This window comes from Notothenia coriiceps, unplaced genomic scaffold (assembly GCF_000735185.1).
Source record: "Notothenia coriiceps isolate Sejong01 unplaced genomic scaffold, NC01 NC01_scaffold00037244, whole genome shotgun sequence".
Lineage (NCBI taxonomy): Eukaryota > Metazoa > Chordata > Actinopteri > Perciformes > Nototheniidae > Notothenia > Notothenia coriiceps.
This window is the reverse complement of record NW_011369945.1, coordinates 9,632,600-9,653,826: the sequence shown is the minus strand read 5'-3', so window position 1 is coordinate 9,653,826 and position 21,227 is coordinate 9,632,600. Positions and strand designations below refer to the sequence as shown.

Genomic DNA, 21,227 nt, shown 5'->3' with positions numbered 1-21,227 from the left:
GTCTCTCGGCCTCCCATCTCTGCCCGGAGGTAGAAGGGGCTGTCTGGTATGTCCAGTGGAACGAAGACGCTCCTCTAGCTGCTCTCCTCCCTTCGGCCTCCCATTGCCGTTGCGTCTAGGAACGACAGTGAGTCTCTCTGCAGCTAACAGCTCCCTTTTCTTGTCACTTATTAGTACATTTTTACTACACAACATTTATTGATCAATTATAGCTGTAAATTACCTTTCAGATATGTGATAAGCTTATGAAATACAACCTATTAATGGGGCGAAGCCTGCGAGCTAGTTCAGGCAGTCAACTCGAGCACCAATGATACATTAACACGTGGCGCACCTCGTCCCTCTTACGGTACGTCAACACAGCAGCTTTAAACCAGCTTCAAACCGCGTGCAAGCTGGGAGAGCCAGTTCATTTCCTCATATTCCAAACGAGAAATTACGGTTAGCAAATCACCCGGTTCTTTACGACCAGAACTATTTACCGGGATACAAACCGGAGGAACCAGGCATGGAGGGAGGTGGCAGAGACAGTGGGTGAAACTGGTAGGTTTTCGCCTGTTTGGGGAGTTTATATATATATATATATATTGCTCGCATAAAATCCCCGGGGTTTTTTGCTTTGTATGCCGGGGGCGGGAGATTCATGTGATTGGTTGTTGGTCGCGTTGCTCACAAAAATTCCCCAAGCTCTCAGACACGCCCAGCTCCAAGATTTTTTCAAAGCCGCTGTGTGGACGTACCGTTACAACCAACCAAACACATTCTCCTAAACATGCCGCTCTATTGAAGCTGCCAGGTCTTCCTGCCTCTGCCTCGCTATGCTGCTGCTGCCACTGCTGTGATCACTTGCTATTGCTGCGTTCATGTTCCTGCTGCTGTGTTTCATGTTGCTGCTGCTCGCCTGCCCCCCCACCACCCCAGCTTCCATCCCAGCTTCCACCCCACCTTCCACCCCAGCTTCCATCCCAGCTCCACCCCAGCTTCCACCTGTAGGCTCGGGGGATAGTTATCTAATCATCACTCAATGTTCTTTGTAAATCTGTGGAGTGATGAGGCCCGAGCCTAGACGCCAAACTCAAACTCTATGCTGCTTCTAATAAACATATTAAGATACATGTGAGTTGTCTGACGGAAATAGAATAAATCCAGCAGTTTCCGAGCATTTGGGCATCTGAAAATGCTCTTCCACTAAAGAATAAATTCCCATCAGATGGTTTTATTCAGTATGGCTGCAATCGAAGATAAAAAACTCTTCTTTATATATCCTGTTTTTTTTTATCAAGGATAAGATATAAAGAATAAAGAGAAGACTTTGATAAGGTTTATATAATTTAAACTACATTTGAGTCTCTTTTTTCTTCCTTAACAATATTGTCCGTCACAGTTTGTGTTTAAGGAGGACAGAGCCGTCTCGTCTTAGTTTTTTAGCGACATAGTAAGTGTTTCCTTTTCTTTAATAACACCGACACGCGGGATGGACTAACCTTGAAGTTGTCATCGTGTCTCTTCATCTGCTGACGTGTATTTATTCCTCCCTCCAGGTGACACCTTCAGCAGCAGCCCCAGCACGACCCCGATGGGCAGCCAGGAGTCTCTGTCCTCTCACTCCTCTGAGAAGAACGGCTTGTCTCAGACCTCTCCTCTGTCCTCTCCGGCTGCTGAGTCCGGCTCGTCCTCCACAGCTCCGGTGTCTCCTCCTGCCGCGTCCTCCTGCTCCCCGTCCCACAACTCCTCAAGCGGGAATGATCAGAAACGACCGCCGGACAGCAACGCCTCCCCTCCCCTCACGCCTTCCTCTTCCCGGACTTCCTCCAAGCTCAATCCGACTTCCTCTTTGTCCTCCACGTCCTCTTTAATCTCCAAAGAGACGAGTCTGTCTGGTAAAGGAAACTCTACTGCCTCCTTATCATCCCTCAAAGAGTCTAGATCTCCTTCCTTAGCCTCCTCGTCCACTGCCTCCATCCAGGACTCTTTAGTGGAGCGCACCCCCGCCCTCAGCAGGGGTCGACCCGTTCAGAGAGGGTCGTCCGTCTCCTCTCTGAAGAGCACTCTTTCAGTGGATCAACAAAATGCATCCAGCAACACCTCCACTCTCAAAGAAACCAAAGTGACGGACTCTACGTCTTCGCCTCGGCAGCTCCGAAAACCTTACAGGACTGCCTCCTCCTCCTCTTCGTCGTCCTCGTCCTTATTCCCCTACCAGCTCTCCACATCTTCCTCTCTCACCTCCCTACACATCTCTGAGGGTGCGTGCATCTTTACAAGTTTAAGAGTGATGACAGTGAGAATAATGTTAAAGGGGGAGTGCGGTTGTCTTTCAACCAGAAGGTTGTGGGTTCGATCCCAGCCCATGCAGTCAAAATATCGATGTATCCTTGGGCGAGATACTTAACCCTGAGTTGCTCCCGATGGCATGGCCAACGGTGTGTGAATGTGTGTGAATGTTAGGTCCTAGAGTAAGGTACACTGCTCTGTATGAATGGGTGAATACGTAGTATGTAAAGAGCCTTGAGGGGTCTTAAAGACTGGATAAAGTTCTATATAAGTACAGTCCATTTCCTTCCACCTGTTTTTGTTTGCTTCTAATTTCTTGTGTCACTATCGCAGATTACAGAAGTTGTCACGGATCTGTTCAGAGTCTCATGTCCTCGGACCCACAAGAGGCAACACACAAACGTAAACCTGCACACACCCGCTGGGGCTCCGATCTGAAACACCCTGCAGGCTCTGCATCCAGCAACGGCTACCAGAGGCCTGGATCACTGTGAGTGTCTGTAAATATCAGATTATAAAGTGCTCTCATGCAGCACAGCACTTTCATCCTTTGATCTGTTCTGTCAGAAAAGACGAAGACATTAAGATCAATGGGTGTTTTAGCCCAGGAGAAACAAAGTGGTTCAGTTTGCTGAAACCTTGTGGTATAAAGATGGTGTGGTGCAGAACAAATGGCATTTAAAATATTTTGATAAAGAGTTGCACTGTAAGGAAAGGTCAAGTTTTAAAATGTCAAAACCCTTTTCAAAAAATATGTCAATTGACGTGAGAATGTTATCTTATATCGGTTATCCCTGTAGATTGCACTGGTTGGCTTTACATCAAAGAGATACTACAACTCTGGGATTTGTGATTTCTGACATCATTGGCCTGATTTGAGGATTTCATGTATTTACTGAGACTGGGTTTTTGAAACTGTCATGCTCTCACAGGAACATCTGGGAAAGATCTCAGACATAATTTCATGTTTGTGTTTTACAGAATACCAGGCAGACTACCACAGCGTGAGAGTTCAGTATTCTCCTCAGCGTTAGACATTTGTTCAGGAAGGTAAGTTCATTTCCAGCTTGTTTATTGAACAACCTTTTAAGTCTAGAAGCTGTCCCTTGTCAGTCACTACCTCATATCAAGTCATTCAAGTCTGAAATCTATAGAATCACATATAGTTGAATGTAATCATCTGTAGCACAGTTCTTAGATATCTCTTTTTATTGAATACATTTTTTCTTCTAGGGATGCGAAAGCTCTTTACTCGTGTGAGGCGGAGCACAGCCATGAGCTCAGTTTTCCACAGGGGGCGCTGTTCTCAAATGGTAAGATTTTACATCATGTTTTCAATTCACTGGGAAATATTTTCAATGTTTAAAAACTGATGAAACTAATCCATGTAATAGATTTGAATCTGTAATAGAATTGAATGCAAATGGGTCTGAATAATATAGGGCTGCTTTTATATCAATGATCCAAGAGTTGGGGACAACCTGTGCTATCCTTTTTTGTCTTTGTTTAATGTAATTTGAAATGGGTATACCATTGTATGACATATTCATTGACATGTTATGTACACGAAAAATACAAGAAAAACAGAATGGGACAAATATGAAGAAAGTCTCTATTAAACATGCTTAGCTAAGTGATAGTTTTTACATTTGAGCGGAACAGATAGTGATTACACAATCAGAGGTAAACTCAATTGCCCCCAAAGTGTATCATTTGTTGTGTGTGAGTGAATGAAAACGGTTTTATAAATGAAGGTCTTTGTCTTGTTTGTGTTGCAGTGTACGCCTCTGTGGAACCAGGTTGGCTTCAGGCGACGTACAACGGCAGAACAGGCCTCATACCTGAAAACTACATCACATACATGTGACAGACCCGGTAGCCAAACAACACAAATATCTAACTTAGACTTTAGGGATCTCCAGTGCTTGCAGTAATAATCTGTGCTGCAGATCGAAGATATAATATATTCATCATGTGACTGTTACTGAACAACTGTGGCTTGATACTAACGATGTATGTACTGAATGTACATCTGACCATGCTAGGTGATATTAACCAGCTTATAATACAATAGATGTTCAAATCTTGACTTTTGCTCCACTCCTTCATGACGGTGTCACTTAATCAACGTGATCAGCTCCTGTGTTCTACACTATGCAGACATGAAATGTGTCTGTAATGTACGTGGAAACATGTGTTTTTTTTTTTATCAATTCATGTGATTTATGTATAAATTATCATACTAATATCAAAACTGTTTTTTACGCTTGTGCCTGAAACCGTGTGAATCGGTTTACGACTGAATCCTGACACATTTCTTATACTGTGTGTAAGGTTTCACACTAAATAATAATAAACGTAATCTACAAAAACAAAATGGCTTTTTTTTTTATTGAAGTATTTGTATTTTTTTCGTGTGTTTATTTTGCATTCACCTCAAAAACGGTACTTTTTTCCCCCTTGGTATTGAATATGCCACTTTGCATAGCAAACTGGAATAATGAAATAATTGTTTATATTCCAAATGTTAGGGTAAGCCCTCTGTTAGTCCTGTTGTTGTTTTCAGGTACTCTTAATTGCAGGAGAAAGAAACATAATTTACATATCATGTGTAAGCATATCACTAAATGTTTTTAATGTGCATGAACGTTTTTTCTCCAAATAATCTTCTCTTTAAAATATGTGCTCTCTACAGCAGTCCTTTGTGTGCATTATAAACAAACAAACAACACATAATCATGTATTCTGCAAGCTACATTTTAATTTAACATTCACATAAATACATTTTTATTTTATATAAATGTTTTGACACTATCACACTGTATCTACAGCCAATGATCAAGAACAGGCACCTAAACACGTTCAGTTGTATGTACAAGTCTAGGATACTGGCAGTGTTGCTGAAGGTGTGCTGATCTCTGCGAGCCTCCTCAGCAGACCTTCCAGTGTCTCTGTGTTTTGTGATTTCTCCTCCAGCAGCTCATACCGCAGACTGGAGATGTCCTGCTTGATCTCTTTAAGCTCGCCTGAAAGAAAAAAAAACAGAAAAATGAAAAGGAGACATTTCACTTCAAAATGGAAATTATACAATTTAGAGGAGAGTAGAGTTTTAGAATCGTTGTGTATTTTTTACCTTCAGTGATCTCGTCACTCTCTTTGTCTGCTTGGGCTTTGATGATATAACGCTTTATCAGACGCTTCATGATCTTCTGCAAATTGAGATAGAAAAAGTGCTCAAATTCTTTTAACAGGAAAAATTAATAGTATCATACTAGGCAAACCTAAGATGTAAAATAATCCAATGTAAAATTATTATATAGTGAAAAATGTAAAACATTTTTACTAAAACTCAAAACATTATTTTGTAAATGTAAGTCCTAGTTTAGCAATTAATCAATTTGTATGAACATTTCAATAAAAAAATATTTACGTATAACATCTAATTCTTGAGAGTTGCTAAATAGTCAAATATGTTTGTCTAAAATGTTAGAAATGTACATACCTGATATCTGGATGAGCTAGTTGATCCATCAAATCCAGAACTTTTGACTTCTCCGAGCTGTAAAATTAAGCTATCGTTAATTGAGTTGATATTTCTCAGTGGTCTGAAGTGGAGCCTGTGGTGCAGCAGTAAAACCACTTGGAGGTGCTCAGGCTCTGCCTCTAACACTCCACAAAATGTCATCTTTTGTTCTTTCTACTGTATAAACGCTTTGTACATTTGTTCACTTTCATTATTGTGTGGTACCTGATTTAACTGTGTCTCATTTTTCTCCTCACTGTGTCCTGCCACATACTTCTGGAGCAGCTGCAGCAGGGACTTGATGCCTGTAGCCAGTCCCAGCATGGACTTTGGACTGGGGACCAGGTTGAAAGGTACTGGGAGCGTCCTTCCCTCCTCAAAGTAAGAGAACCAGAGTTTGGCCCGAGCAAACTTCCACTCAACATCAGCATCATCCTAAAGCAGATAGGAAAACAAAGGTAAAACCAACAGGTTAAAAAGATAAATACACACATCAAGCTATTTCATTTTGATACGCTTATGCACTTTGTTGCCAAGAGTTTTATAAGAAGACTGATATCGTTCTCTGAGTTTTTACCGCCAATATGAACCTGCAGCCATGAGGCGATTAGCTTAGCTTAGCACAAAGACTGGAAACAGAAAAAGGAGCACCTCTAAAGCTCAGTAGTTAACACTAAATAAACTTGTTCGTTTATTCCGTTTAAAGGGCACAGAAAGACGTGGTTTTTAAAGGGGGGTTATGTTCCTGAATATTTCTTGGTCTGGTCTCTGCTGGTTACCTTTCACGAGTTCAGGAAGTCACTGTACCATGCTAGTGGTTTCAAGCTAAGCTAATAAGCTGCAAGGCTGTTCCTTAATACTTCCGCATACAGACATGAAGTAACTATTGATTTGATTAAAAAAAGTGAATACACTTTGCGTATGTTTGCCAAAACTTTTAAAAAAATTAAAAAGTACACATTTGATCTGCAAAACAAACAAAAATACATTTGCGGAACAAATGCAAAGCTAAGTCAGTTGAAAGTGCAAGGTTTATTTTATAGCTAAAACAAGTTTTTAAAATAAGGATACTTTTATTGTAATTGAGTAGGCTACATACCTCAATCTAAATCTTGTGTTGAACCTAAAATATAGTATTGGCGTTTAACAAAATGTTACTCATGGTCTAAACTAAATGTTATCTTCCCTGACAAAAACTGAACACATATATCAATAGAATATGCTACATGTGAGGGCAGGTAAGGCTGTCTCAGGATGCTGTCTTTGTTTGTGAGCTTGTAAATGAAGCACATGATAATTTTTGTATTTTGCTGACGAACCTCGATCTCCTGGAAGGAGCTGTTGATCATGGCGATGAGCATGTTGAGCAGCACTATCACCATGGTAACGTTGTAAACCCCGTACAGCACGTAACCAATGTTCTCGATGAATTTGTGCCCGTTATTGATCACGACAGATTTGACCTCAGACAGTCCAAAAATAGCCCAGAACAACGTCTTGAAACTCTCCTCCAGGCTAGACGTACACACAGAGGAGGAAGTGGAGAGAGACAAGAGAAAAAAAGTTATTTTTGAATTCAAACAAACCATTAATCATCAGGACTGAGATGTTAAAGACACTGTGAGAACGGAAGAAAGATAATTTTCCTTCTGTATGTACAAGAATACATTTTGTTTTCCTTAATTATAACTAAAGACAAGGTTCTAAACCATGGTGTCGGGTCACCAAAACTATTTGACACAAATTGGTCACAATCAAGTCGAGGGGATTAGACATATCTGACTGAACATTTACATTTATTTTTAATATAATAATGAATTTGATTTAATGTATCTTTTATTAGAAAATATGGTATGTATTTATAATCATCCAGCCTCTGAAAATCAGTCATATTATATAATCTGAGACAGAAAAATCAGTTTTTGGTTGTAATGCTGACAGTCTGTGTCCACAACCTATGCCAGGTAAATATTTAAAAGTGAAACTCTTGCAAGCTGCCTTTCAGGGGGTAACACAGTGAATGTTTGAATGTAACATAAATATCTCCTGGACAGTAGAAAACCCTAAAAGCATGTGCGAACAGATGCAGGTGTCTCTCACGTGGTGAAGGCATCATTCTGCTTTGCCCCAAGGTAATAGGAGTACAGGTTGAACATGCCAATCATGAACGCCAGAAAGACCAGGATGAAGATGACCATGAACTTGAAGATGTCCTTGACTGTCCTCCCCAGAGAGATCTGCAGTGGACCGAAGCTCTCATTGGCCGGTAGGATGTAAGCGATCCGAGAGAAGCTCAGCACCACAGCCACCGCGTACAGACCCTCCGATACCAGCTGGGGATCCGAAGGCACCCAGTATATACGTGCTGCAAAAACAGTAAACGTTAATATACTCTGACTGACTCTTGTACACTACTACTTGTAAATCAAGTCAACCAGGACACAACATTATCCATTTTGACAGAGCATTTATGTAAGAACGCCACTTCATCTAGACTTGTTATGATCATTGTGTACATTTCACAAATCTTTGCTATTTTTTTTATAACTTTGGATATTATTACCTCTTCTGGCCTTCAACAATTATCCAATACACATTTGTGTTATAAGTAGACTTTGTGTATTTTAAGAAGTCACAATCCAGATCGGTTGGGAACCAGTCAACTCAGAATTGCCTTCAAGCAAGCTATTTTTGTTAAATATAATTAGTCTAAAATTGTTCTCTTTTATCAACAATAACAGAGGAAATCAGACGGACCATTGGTGTTCAGAGTCCAAAGCCAACACACGTCACATGCGCTCCCATATGTACCGCCTCCTGCTAACTCACTCTATCTGTTTATACATTAAATAAATGATGGCGGTCTGAGCATGCTCACCCAGTGTAAAGTAGTTTATCTCGGGGGGCAGTGTGACATTAATCAGTGTCGTGTAGTGTGTGTGTACATAGGTCTGGGCTAAGTCAGCATGTCTCAGGGTGGATAAGCGGCAGCTGAAGGAGGCGAGGAAGATCGCCAGCATCCCAAAGTCCAGGAAGTTCCACGGTTCAACGAAATACTCCCCTGGGCCTTGACTCCAGATCTCCTTCACCTCAGTCCAGATCATACCTGCAGTGGCACAAGGTAAGGTAAGGTAAGTTTATTTATATAGCACATTTTCAGACACAGAGGCAATTCAAAGTGCTTTACGTCATCATTAACACTAAAGAAACACAATAAATCAACATAATGGAATAACAGATACATAAAAACCATGCATACAAGAGATACAGAATAGTTTAAAAACAACATTGTAAATACAGTAGGTGCTAAAACAAGTTAAAAGGCTTCTGGGTAAACAGCTGTAAAAAGTTGTGTTTTTAGCCTCGACTTAAAAGAACTCATCGTTGGTGAAGACCTCAGGTTTTCTTGAAGTTTATTCCATTTGTGGGGAGCATAAAAACTAAAAGCAGCTTCGGTGTGTTTGGTTCTGAGCCGGGGTACAATGAGTAAGCCCCCACAAGGTACATGATATGATACAACCCTGTCACATACACAATTCCCATACAGCTAAACTGTGTCCTTAAGCCTCAATTCTCTCAAGGATTACGATCACTGTTTTGAACGGTAGGTTGTTATTTGAAACTAAACCGGTTATGTTTAAGCAACAAATCTTTGAGTTTTAGATTGTGCAGACCATTTACATGCACAAAAACCTACGCATATAACACACTACAGGAAAGGGAAAACGTTTCCCTCGGAACATTATTGTCTACACGCCATTTCCTTCCAAATGTTTTGGAGACCTGGCTGAAGGAGGACACAACCTTCCTCTTTAATCATTGCCTCATGCTCACCCATGACCCATGAAATGATGAGGATCTCCATCCATGTGAAGGGTGAGGTGGTCATGCGGTAGAGCATCAGCGGGTCAGAGTTAAGATTGTGTTCTCCTTGGAGATCATGGTGGGTCATATTTGCCAACAGGGTGGCGCCTGCAAAACGGTCAGCAGCGTTCATGATCAGAAGACCCAGAAAAATAGTAAAAGATGAGGCATGGGCCACAAATTTCATGAAGGGGCTACGCATCACTTTCCCCACCTGAGAAATAAAAGAATAGGAGGATGAGATAAATGTCCAGAAGTGAATACAATGTCAAGTATTTGGGAGGTCATGTAAGTTACATACTCTGCTGCACGGAGCCACCAGGTAAGCCACAGCCAGTCCAGGCAGTCCTATAGCCACAGCCAGCACCACCAGCAGTTTGGTGGCAGTGGTTTGTTGTCTCAGGCCGGGCAGATTCTCATACCAGATACTCAGCAGCTGCTGCTGGCAGTTAGGATGAGCCACAAACTGAGGGGATAGACATTACAGAGGAGACAAGGAAACAGAGGGTTTATGGACAAATGTTAGAGAAAATACGTAAAGATATGCTGCCTCGACTCTAATTTGACCCTTCTATTATTAGAGGAATTGGCCATAGAGGCACTGTGAGACAGAACCATCGTGATGAACTGGTAGAGATAAAATTATTAGTGTCATCAATTTATTTCATGATTATGTTTGCTTGGCTTGTTTAAAAATGTTGCTTTTTGTTGTAATTACCTTCGCCAAGGCGGTTGTGCTGTTTTGTTATGAGCAGGATTACTGTAAAAGTATAGGCCCAAGTTTTATGAAACTTGATGGAAGGATGTACCAGAACCATAGAAAGGATTCACAAATGATTACTGATGTTGTTAACACTGCGAGATAAGGCATTTTGCCCGTGTAGTTATATTTTGATCCAAAAACATGAGCTCTTTCTTGCCTTTTCTGTCATTGCTGGTTTGCGAGCACTCTAACCTTTTTGAGTTCGTATTTGATGGCTAATTTGAGCCGTGTGAGGGAGGGGCGACCTGGTAGATCGTAGTTGTCTTCAGAGTCAGTTTCTCCGCTCAGTATGGCCTCCACCTCCTCAGTGCTGCGGCACAGATCCAGGAGGCCGACCACATAGTCCTTACACTGGGTGGACAGACAACAGTAGTCGTTCTACAAAACGCAATGAGGAAAACATTTAATCAGTGAGTTAAATATACAAGATGTACTGCAGGAGATATCTTCTGATGCTGGCGGAAAATATGCTTCTAGATTTTAGGTGAAATACGTTCTAATTTTTCACAGCTTGGGATTTTAACAATGTCACCACAGAAACTTAGTTAACAACATGTTTTTTTTATCAGTAGGGTATTGGCTCAATAACTACTTTGGCTTTAAATAGTCACTTATTAGACTTTTCTTTAAAACACCATTATTACATCAAAACCTTTTTTAACATTTTTATAGTGAAAATTAAGGTAAAGTTTATTTGTATACCAAGAAAAATGGGCTACATAATTAATTGTGTAAATTAATCATGGTTTAGATTGGGACATTTATTTATTGTACAGTATACAATCTTACGGAGCCCCTAAAGGGACATAAAGTCAGGAAAATTGATTCGGTTCTCGTGCGCACGAGAAACGAATCCGTTTTTCCTGACTTTATTTTTTTTTAGAAAGTTACCGATGCACCAAGGAGGAAGTGGAACACACATTAGACAACCATTTCATTGCAGACTGTTATGTTTACGTGGGGAAATGACAGAGCATACATTATTTGAGATAGACTATATTTGGAAGTCAGACTTAATTTTATTGACATTTCGGCACCTTTTTTAAGCACCGGATTGGCAAAACAGGGGAGTCTGTAAACCAATCTGCTTTGACCTATGAATTAATGTCCGTGACTCGCAGAGTACCTGCTTCCCCCGCAGCTGTTTTATAGGGAAACAAACACTCAGAACACACACACAGAGCCAGTGGCGGACTGCCCCCCCAACCCCGTTGACAGTTTACGTCGGCTGGGCAGGGTGAGATTCCCGGGCTGATTTTTAGTCCCAGTCCGCCCATCATGCGTCCTGATGACCGGCGATCTCCTTCATAAAACTAATAAAAGGGGGAGTAATCGGGCAGTTCGGTGTGTGTGTAGAGGTGTGTGTGGTTAAAACGTAACAGCCTGTGGTAACTCTTTATAGCTGTTCAATGAGGGTAAACACAGAGTAGGCGGTGCGTAAAAGCTCTTTGAGCGCTGGTGCTGCTCTTCTCTGAGTTACAAGTCCCGCTGCCTCCTGGAGTGACCACACACCCGTGGCCGAAATGTCCTTAAAGTGAAGTCTGAGTACGAAATATATCTCAAATAATGCACTGTCATTTCCACACGTATACATAACAGTCTGCAATGAAATGGTTGTGTCCTGTGCGCTTCACTTCCTCCTTGGCGCACCGGTAACTTTCTCCCCAAAAGAACTCTTGCGCACGAGATACTAACCCGTTATCCTGACTTTTTTTTTTCTCTCTGTTTTTTTTTTTTTTTCATGTCCCTTTAGGGGCTCCGTTCAATCCTACTGTAAGGCCAGTAATAATTACATTTGTTAAATATGTGTGTTAAAAAAACGAAGTGAATGCAAGATCTCAACCCCCTTCTGTGTTTGCTTCCTATCTAAAGGCTCATAAAATGTTCTTGTGTTTACTGGCAGCTGGTTGGCAGAGACATGACAAAATTAAGTTTTTGTGTACTTGACGATGAGCTGGCTTTCAGGGCACTGAGCAGAACTGAGTCTGGTGAGGGGATGTTTTTAGTACCTTGAATTCTTTCTCAATGTTAGCCAGCATGGCCAGTTCGCTGCTGAGCTCCAGGGCGGCCAGCACCGGGTCCTCGTTGGACAGGGAGAGGTAGGCAGGGCTGGCGAGGCCTCTGTAGGCATTGATCCGCGATCGTGAGTGACTGAAGGAGTCAAACTGCTGCTGGTAGTTACAGGAGTCGCAGCCGCAGAAGTAATCGTGAGGATGATCGATGTGAGCCCCTTTACTCAGCAGGGTGTGAACAATCTCATACTCTTGGCAGTGCGCTGCAAGGATCACTGGAGTGACGTCATGAGAGAACCTGTAGGGAGGGAAACATAAAGACCATGTACATTTACATAGAGGTCGGCCCAGACCCTAGGGGTTTTTAAATCAACACTAAAAACTCACTTCTTCTCCCTGGACTTCTAGTCAGAGCGGAGCACGACGCATGACATTTCCCTGTGTTTGATTTTTATATTTGCTGTTAATTTATTGTCTTCTGTTTGCGACTGTAGTAATGTGTTATTTATTATGTGCATGTACAGCATGCAAATAACCCAAAATGCTCGACCAACATTTTTTTTTAAATGTGCTATATAAATAAAACCTGATTTGATTTGATAGATCTTGTTGCCTCATATAGTTCAAATTGGCGGGGAAAGGGCTGGCTCTGTCCAAAGTAGGAATGGACCAATCCAAGTTTTCCCAGTCCCAATTCCAACTCCTTTGGGAGTATTTGCCGACAACCCATTAAATAGGCTGTCAGTGTTTTATTAATAGGCTGTATGCCCCACTGTGTGGAAGTGACTAGGGTCATCTGTAAGGCAACATCAGGCCAATAACATTGCTTTTCTGTCTTTGTATAACCTAATGTAACAAATAAATACATAGAAACAATTAATCATACCATATGCAGCAATATAAGTCAGTATCAGCCAAATATCCAATATCAGGATTGTGATCATTTCAGCCCTAGTCCAAAAACATAACATCTGCTCCAAAGCTCACAAATCCACATGTTAAGTTTGATAAACCATACCAAAACCAAAGTCTATAGACAACAATTCGCTTTATTCTGGGGTCGTTAAGTCTCTGTTTCAGTCGTACGCAGCAAGCACTAACAGCCTTTTAAACAGAGACGTTCAGGTTGTCCCACATGTCAGGATATTCAGTTACTTAGCTGCTGTTTCTCTGCTGTTAGAAGGCACAACATTCTTTAATGATTTCTTTCAAATGCCCTACCTCGTCCCGTCCTCATCGTAAGCGTAGAAGTCGTCCAACATGTCTGCTTGAGCGGGGCTCCCTGTCAGACGATGGGCATCTCTAAACGCAGGGTGACACAACAAGGCCTCTGTGATACGAACGTAACCTTTACCTGCAACGCACACACACACACACACACACACACACACACACACACACACACACACACACACACACACACACACACACACACAAACAAACCGCAAACCCAGATATAATGTTGTATTAATACAGCTATAACAAGGGTGCTTGTATTTGCATTTGATTTTGATTTTCCACTAACTATGGTGCTCTAGATTGATATGTAAGATTTAAGATATTCGGTGTAAGAGCCATTTTAGGTTTAATTAAATAAAACGTCAAGCATGGGGCACAGTGAGGTTTGTCATCTGCTCTGACATCTTTAAAGAAAATACATCGTTTGACCCCTGGAGAGAACTGCAGTGTCAGCTTTCTGACACTCTTTTAAAGAGGACATATAATGCTCGTTTTAAGGTTCATGTTTATATGCTTTAATGTTCAAAAGGGTCTTTATTTTTCTCATACTGCCTGTGCTACTGCACCTCTTTACAACCCCTTTCTGAACCAGAGCCCAGTCTGCTCTGATTGGTTATCTGGCCGGCTCTGTTGTGATTGGTCAACCGCTTAGAGATGTCACTATCTAACGGAATTAACAAAAGGACTACAATTTAGGCTTTTCAGGCAGGGGGGGGGAGTGTGTTGGAGAGAAACTCCCTCTGAGGGAACTTTGGGATTTTAGCCTTTGCAGACCGTTAACATGCACTAAAACCTATATAACACTACAGGAAAGGGAAAACCCCAAAAAGCAGAAGATGGCCTCTAAGTGTTTGTTGGCCTTTGTATACAAACATGCACAAATGTACACATCTTACTGATGGCTAACAGGAGGGCGTCACCCACTCTGGCCAGATCCGCCCTCCCCAGCAGCAGCTCCGTCACCTCCAGATGTTCGTTGGACACAGCCAGCTGCAATGCATTCTGGCCCATGTAGTCCACAGCGTTGACGTTCAAGTGTGGCAGGTGGAGCAGCATGCGCCGCACCTCTGGTATGTTGCCGTACTCAGCCGCCTCCAGGAAGCGCTGCTCAACCTCTGAAGGGCTGATGGAGGGAGCAGAGAACATGTAGGTTGGACCACGAAGGGCCTGGCGTCGTTTCACTGCACTGAGAGGGGCCACGAGCTGTCTCTCTGAGCTGCTGTGGCTGCCAGAGTCATAAACACACAGTATATCACATCCACATCGTCACTTATACAAGCACATAAGCCCTCTGGAGAAACACTCATCAGTTACATGTTTGCAGGTTCACATTTTACAACTAAAATAGTTACTTAAATGCTGTTTAGAGAGTTTAATGATTTATTCTACTCATGTGGTGGTGATACCAGTACAAATGCAGCTTACACATGTCTTAAAAAACACCTCAAGTTATGTGCTGCAACTTTTATTTGGTATAATATGGGATATTTTATACCTGAAAATAAAACCTTTTGGATAGGTTAAAGTCGATTGATCTGATTTTTGACAGAAATACATCATCAGATCAACATGGGACTTTTTATAGTGCTAGTATTAAATAGGTATTTCAAATGATACAATACTGTGTAGAAATTGTAATCTTGACTCCCCTGGAATGACCATTGTTTGGATTAAAGTCTAATAATAGGTACCGACAGAGATAAAATGTACAAGCCAGAGATCAAATGTACAAGCCAAGTTTAAAAATAAATGTTTTTTAGAAGACACTGGAGAGAGACCATGTCACTCCCCACTTTCCAAAAATGTTGAAAAGAAATTAAAGTAATGTAAAATATAGCACCAGTTCAATTACAATGTTTTTCATATAAATAAGTCTCATTTACAGTGTGCAGGTTAAACAGAGATCAACCTGAGAATGCTGCTGCCTCAAACAGTGAGCCATGCTGTAAACCAGATTTACAGGATAAACCAGGAAGAATTTGAAGACTTTAAATACTGCTGTGTAACAGCCAAAAACGTACAAGTGTTATCCTTTTGACCTCCATCAACTTCATCAAAGTTTGAGTTTCCCATGAATGGTAAAACTGTCAATGATTAGCTACAGACATGTTGACATTATTTACACTTTAACTTGATAACTTAAATTCATATTGAATTGACTCGTGTTACTGGAAGACTGTGGCTCAGTATGATAGACTTCAAATCAGGGGATAGCAAGTTCGAGTCCCACTGCAGTCAGCATGTCGTTGTGTCCCTGGGCAAGACACTTCACCCCAAATTGCTCCTGTGGGGATTGCTGAATGTATGTAAGTCGCTTTGGATAAAAGCAAATGACATGTAATGTTATATGCCTTTACATTATCTATATATAACAACAACCTGTTGTGTAAACAAACCAGCATTAGATTAACACAAACACACACATGCACATCTGTCTGCACATCTGTCTGCGTATGGGATGTTGATGAGAGACTCACCCAAGGCATCGTCCAGAGCAACAGTTTTCCTCTCCGAAGTCCTCGCACACCAGCAGGTTATCCCGGCTGCGGGCCCGGGGGCTGTCGCTGCAGACCGCCGGCCGGCTGCTGAGGGGCGGTCTGTGGTTCATCCTGGAGGAGATCCACAGTGGAGGGTCTTGGTTCATATGAAGCAGTCGTCAAGTGTCCGTGGCACACTCTGACTCTCCCGTCTCCCCGTCGCCCTGCCCCCTCTGTTTCTCCGTGTCCTTGAGAAAGAATGCATCCTTCAGGGTCCCACTATACTTTTATGATCTATATACAGATGTGGAGGTCAGCTGATGCTACTGCTGATACATGGCTATTTTCACCAGTAGCCTTATTGTTTCAGCTAAATCCACTTTCTGATTAGTTTTTTTTGCTTTACTGATTTAAATGACTCCCTACATTAGTGTTGTGAATGTTGGCTCGTCTGCATGGTTGATAAATAAGAACAAGTGTATTCTGAAAATGTTGTGTTTCGGCAATGGTTTTGTGTGCTAGGGCTGTAAAATGTTATTTTAAACCGCAGTGTTTAGAGAACATGTTGACGTTTGTTTGTGTGTTTGTGTGTGTGTGTGTGTGTGTGTGTGTGTGTGTGTGTGTGTGTGTGTGTGTGTGTGTGTGTGTGTGTGTGTGTGTGTGTGTGTGTGTGTGTGTGTGTGTGTGTGTGTGTGTGTGTGTGTGTGTGTGTGTGTGTGCACATGCATGCAGGAGTAACTGATGACTGATAAACTGCAGATGAGGTTCCTCAGGGTTTATATTCCCATTAGACTTTGCTTCCTGTATGCTTGACCAGTGTGGGAAAATAACTTCCCACCATGCACACACACGCTTAAAATACACACGCAAACACAGAAACACGTACGTATACATATATTATACCCCAATGTGTTTGAGGTTATATATGCTTGGAATTTGAAGCAAGCAATTCAGTATCTATTTTCAGCAGGCCCCACACTCTAAGAGGAGTCCAGTATTTAGTCAAATGTGTTACCTCTCCCTCTCATTTCAAGCTGTTTCCAAATAATACACCCCATTACATCACGCCGACATGCCAACATCCAAAGATCTGATAGAGCAGAGCCCCTAATTTACGCTTGTATCCGTAACAATTTCCTTTTAAGGCCCTGATTGCTGAAGATAAGTCACTTTGGACGTTTAATGACGTATAAGAGTGTAACTTTTAACAAGGAGGATGGCAGGGTGAAAGGGGGTAAACTCTGACGAATGTCACGGTGTAAGTTTTTGTTAAGACTTCCTCCTCAGAACAGAACAGACCCCAGATCTGGATATAAACACTGTCAGCTCAAACATACACACTGTTATTGGGGGGGGGGGGATGGTCATGTTATGTCTGCCGGTTTTAGGGCCACTGATTCTGCTGATAACACATTAGGAACTCTGGCTCTTTGTGTGGTCCGGTATGTGTGTATTGGCAGGGTCAATAAAAACTTCAAACGCACACAAAAACACACACGAGGCAAAGAAACACCGCACTCAAAGTCATGTTACATAATATTTTCAGTTAAACCAAAATGTAAGACTTCCAGATTACGCAGCTACAGAAAAGGTCATTGAAATCTAAAGGATTTTTTCTCTGGGGAGCAGGAATGGGATCGGGACATTTTATGGCAGACTTACTCTCCACAATAAACAGACAGAAACAAAGTATCTGAACTAAACTACACAGGTTTAATCACAAGATAATAACACATTCTCCACACACTCCATTAAAGGGGCCGTATTCTGCTCATTTTGAGGTTCATATCTGTATTTTGTCTCTACTGTGACATGTTTACACGCTTTAATGTTCAAAAAGGTCTTTATTTTTCTCATACTGCCTGTGCTGCAGCACCTCTTTTCACCCTCTGTCTGAAACCAGAGCCCAGTCTGCTCTGATTGGTTAGCTGGTCAGCTTTTTTGTGATTGGTCAACCGCTTAGAGATGTCACGTACAATGTGTTGAAGTGCTATCCAATAGAAGCGCGAGTGTTACATAGTGATGTCACCATTTCCAGGAAGTTCCCTTTTCTTCCCCCTGATTTTTCCTCTCAGGCAGTACACCCAGACAAAGGAGATCAAAACATCCCTTCTCAAAGAAACCCTGGCTGTACTTGACAACATGGAGACCTTTACTTTGAAAGTCCTGAACGAAATCACAGCTGACATGACAGAGGTAGCTATTCAACTTAATCACTAATGTAATGTTTTCTTACACGTTTAAAAGTGGATTATGATTTATGCATATATCGAACTAATGTTTATATTTTTCTTAAATCACAGAGGTACCTAAAGAAATACTTCAAATCGGAGAACAAGGAGTTTCACCTCTTGATCGTGGACTTGAAGCATCTTTTCTCAGAGCTGCAGGGCTTCCAGGGCGTCCAAATGGTACGTCTTGAATCCCCCCATTCAAATCTTTATTGTTGAATTTGCATTGACAATGACAAAAGCTTCCTATTTCCTCAAGAGTGTTTGTTTTTAATTAAAGAAGATTTCATTTCTATGAACAGTTATTCATAATTTCTGCTTAATTTAAAGGTGCTCTACGTCCATTATGTGAAATATCAATATTTAGCTCATTTTTTCCCATTTCTCTTTTCTGCATTTAGTTAAAGTACTTGTGTATAATGCACAACCCTTTATATAATACCAATTAAGACTTTGGCATAAGTCTTCACTTTGGATTTAAATAGAGATATTTGCTGCTTTTGTTCTTCTTTGTGTTTCTCAGAGAGTGGTGCACGAGGCCTACAAGCTCGTCACCTACCTTTACCTCAAGCATTTTATCCAGAGAAGTAAGAACAAACTGTTGAGGTGCTGGAGTCCTGATGTCGGCCGAACTTTCAATCAAGATGCTGAAATGCTCCAGGAAACCTTTTCAAAGCTGGTAAGTACTCTTTTCTGTCATAATGAAGTTCATTCACCAGCAGCAGGATCACATCTGCTCTGGTTACCGCGTAGAGCCTGATCTGTGATGTTTTGTTTTAGGCTCCTGGTGTGGAACAGTGGCACCTCATGCTGCTCAGNTAGGTTTTACACATTTTCCTCAGCAAATATCTCTATTTAAATCCAAAGTGAAGACTTATGCCAAAGTCTTAATTGGTATTATATCAAGGGAAATGGGAAAAAATGAGCTAAATATGGATATTTCACATAATGGATGTAGCACCTTTAAATTAGACAGAAATTATGAATAACTGTTCATAGAANTCAGCAAATATCTCTATTTAAATCCAAAGTGAAGACTTATGCCAAAGTCTTAATTGGTATTATATAAAGGGTTGTGCATTTAGTTAAAGTACTTGTATATAATGCACAACCCTTTATATAATACCAATTAAGACTTTGGCATAAGTCTTCACTTTGGATTTAAATAGAGATATTTGCTGAGGAAAATGTGTAAAACCTATTGTCGTTGATCTATGAATGAATCATAAAAAACATGAAGTTATGCAGGCTTTTGTTTCCTCATATGTGTATCTTAATGCTTTTGTTCTTCTTTGTGTTTCTCAGAGAGTGGTGCACGAGGCCTACAAGCTCGTCACCTACCTTTACCTCAAGCATTTTATCCAGAGAAGTAAGAACAAACTGTTGAGGTGCTGGAGTCCTGATGTTGGCCGAACAGTCAGTCAAGATGCTGAAATGCTCCAGGAAACCTTTTCAAAGCTGGTAAGTGCTCTTTTCTGTCATAATGAAGTTCATTCACCAGCAGCAGGGTCACATCTGCTCTGGTTACCGCGTAGAGCCTGATCTGTGATGTTTTGTTTTAGGCTCCTGGTGTGGAACAGTGGCACCTCATGCTGCTCAGTGTCAGAGAACTGGACGAGTGTGAAAGCTTTGATGCTGTAAAGCTCACAGTGGCTAGTATGCATCACAAATATCACACGTGGAGGTAAATCTTTCAAGCGTTTTCACACATATCTTTCTTAATGCTGTCCAATAATGTAGATTTTGAATTTATTCTGAAATGGGCCATCCATGAGTACTTTTGTATTTAAAAAAAAAATATTTCATGCTAAAAAAACGATTTTGATTCACAGCAAGTTCATGGAGATCCTGCCCGCCCTGCTGCGATGGAAAGGCCTTTCTAAACGGAAGATTATGGAGCTGGAGGACATCCTGAAGGACCTCCCCAACTATCAACCCAGAGCAGGATCTGTTTCCTGGTTCTTGTGTTGTTATTGGTGAAGGATCTGCTGTTCTACAAGAGGATCGAGCGAAACAAGCAAAGATGACAGGGCTGAGTGTTCAAAAACTTTCCTGGGCACCCTTCTCGAAACATGTCACCTTTGGCAGTGAGTTGTAAGAAAGTTAGGTGAGATTTTTAGTGATTTTTGTACAATATATGATGCAATTATGGCTGATGATGAGGCCGAATGAGGAAGGACAAGAAGGGAAGAATTGATCAACGATCCATAAAATAAATATAGGGACAGTTGTACAGCGCACGCACGATTCACATTTTTGTTTGTTCACGAAATACATTGCAAGACGTTATTTGACATTATTGTAAAAAAAAGAAATGCATCGGCTTGCCAGAATAAAAACTCACCCGAGGGAGGTGCTCATGGGTAGAAAACACTACCGCNATAATGTGTTAAAATAAAACAATTAAAAATGTAAAATGTAAAATAAATTACACACACCTTTTTACCTGTGCTGGACTATGGTGATTTGATATATATGAATGCACCTGCCCGTTGCCTGATCAAGTTAGATGCCGCCTATCACAGTGCGCTGAGATCCATAAAGCCATGCTGGGTAAACTGCCACCTTACATCTGCTCACTGATTTCACAGGGAGTCGCAAGTAGCTATTGCCTGAGATCCCAGGATGTGTTTTTATTACATGTACCAAGTGCTAGGACTGTTTTGGACACTAAAGCTTTTATGTGCGCAGCCCATCTAGCTTGGAACACTCTGCAAAACATTTTGAAAATGAAGATTTTGGTTCCCTTGCGTCATTTTAAAGCACAGCTGGATGAAATGATATTTGATACTCCTGGTACCTGTCTTTGTGAATAAGTTTGTCAATTGTACCCCTGTCATTATG

The 21,227-nt window shown here is 41.3% G+C and overlaps 2 protein-coding genes across 5 annotated transcripts in view; one reads left to right on the top strand and one right to left on the bottom strand.

Moving 5' to 3' along the window:
* The window catches only part of LOC104965286 (phospholipid-transporting ATPase ID-like), a 718,806-nt gene that overhangs the window by 416,871 nt on the left and 280,708 nt on the right, over positions 1 to 21,227 (top strand). The window lies entirely within an intron of this gene.
* On the bottom strand, positions 5,016 to 16,333 carry trpc6a (transient receptor potential cation channel, subfamily C, member 6a). Of its 4 annotated transcripts, none has more exons than XM_010793501.1 (14): positions 16,153 to 16,333; positions 14,572 to 14,900; positions 13,658 to 13,790; positions 12,434 to 12,734; positions 10,617 to 10,802; positions 9,963 to 10,127; positions 9,632 to 9,875; positions 8,676 to 8,903; positions 7,898 to 8,162; positions 7,117 to 7,312; positions 6,023 to 6,232; positions 5,777 to 5,833; positions 5,408 to 5,483; positions 5,016 to 5,300 (listed from the first exon to the last, which is right to left on the bottom strand). In XM_010793501.1, the coding sequence occupies exons 1-14, from the start codon at positions 16,317 to 16,319 to the stop codon at positions 5,155 to 5,157; spliced, it is 2,703 nt and encodes a 900-aa protein (XP_010791803.1). In that variant the 5' UTR covers positions 16,320 to 16,333; the 3' UTR covers positions 5,016 to 5,154. The 4 variants fall into 4 exon arrangements, 3 of the variants coding, with proteins under 3 accessions (XP_010791803.1, XP_010791804.1, XP_010791805.1); XM_010793502.1 differs by having other exon boundaries at positions 10,617 to 10,775; XR_800447.1 differs by having other exon boundaries at positions 5,277 to 5,300; positions 6,072 to 6,232.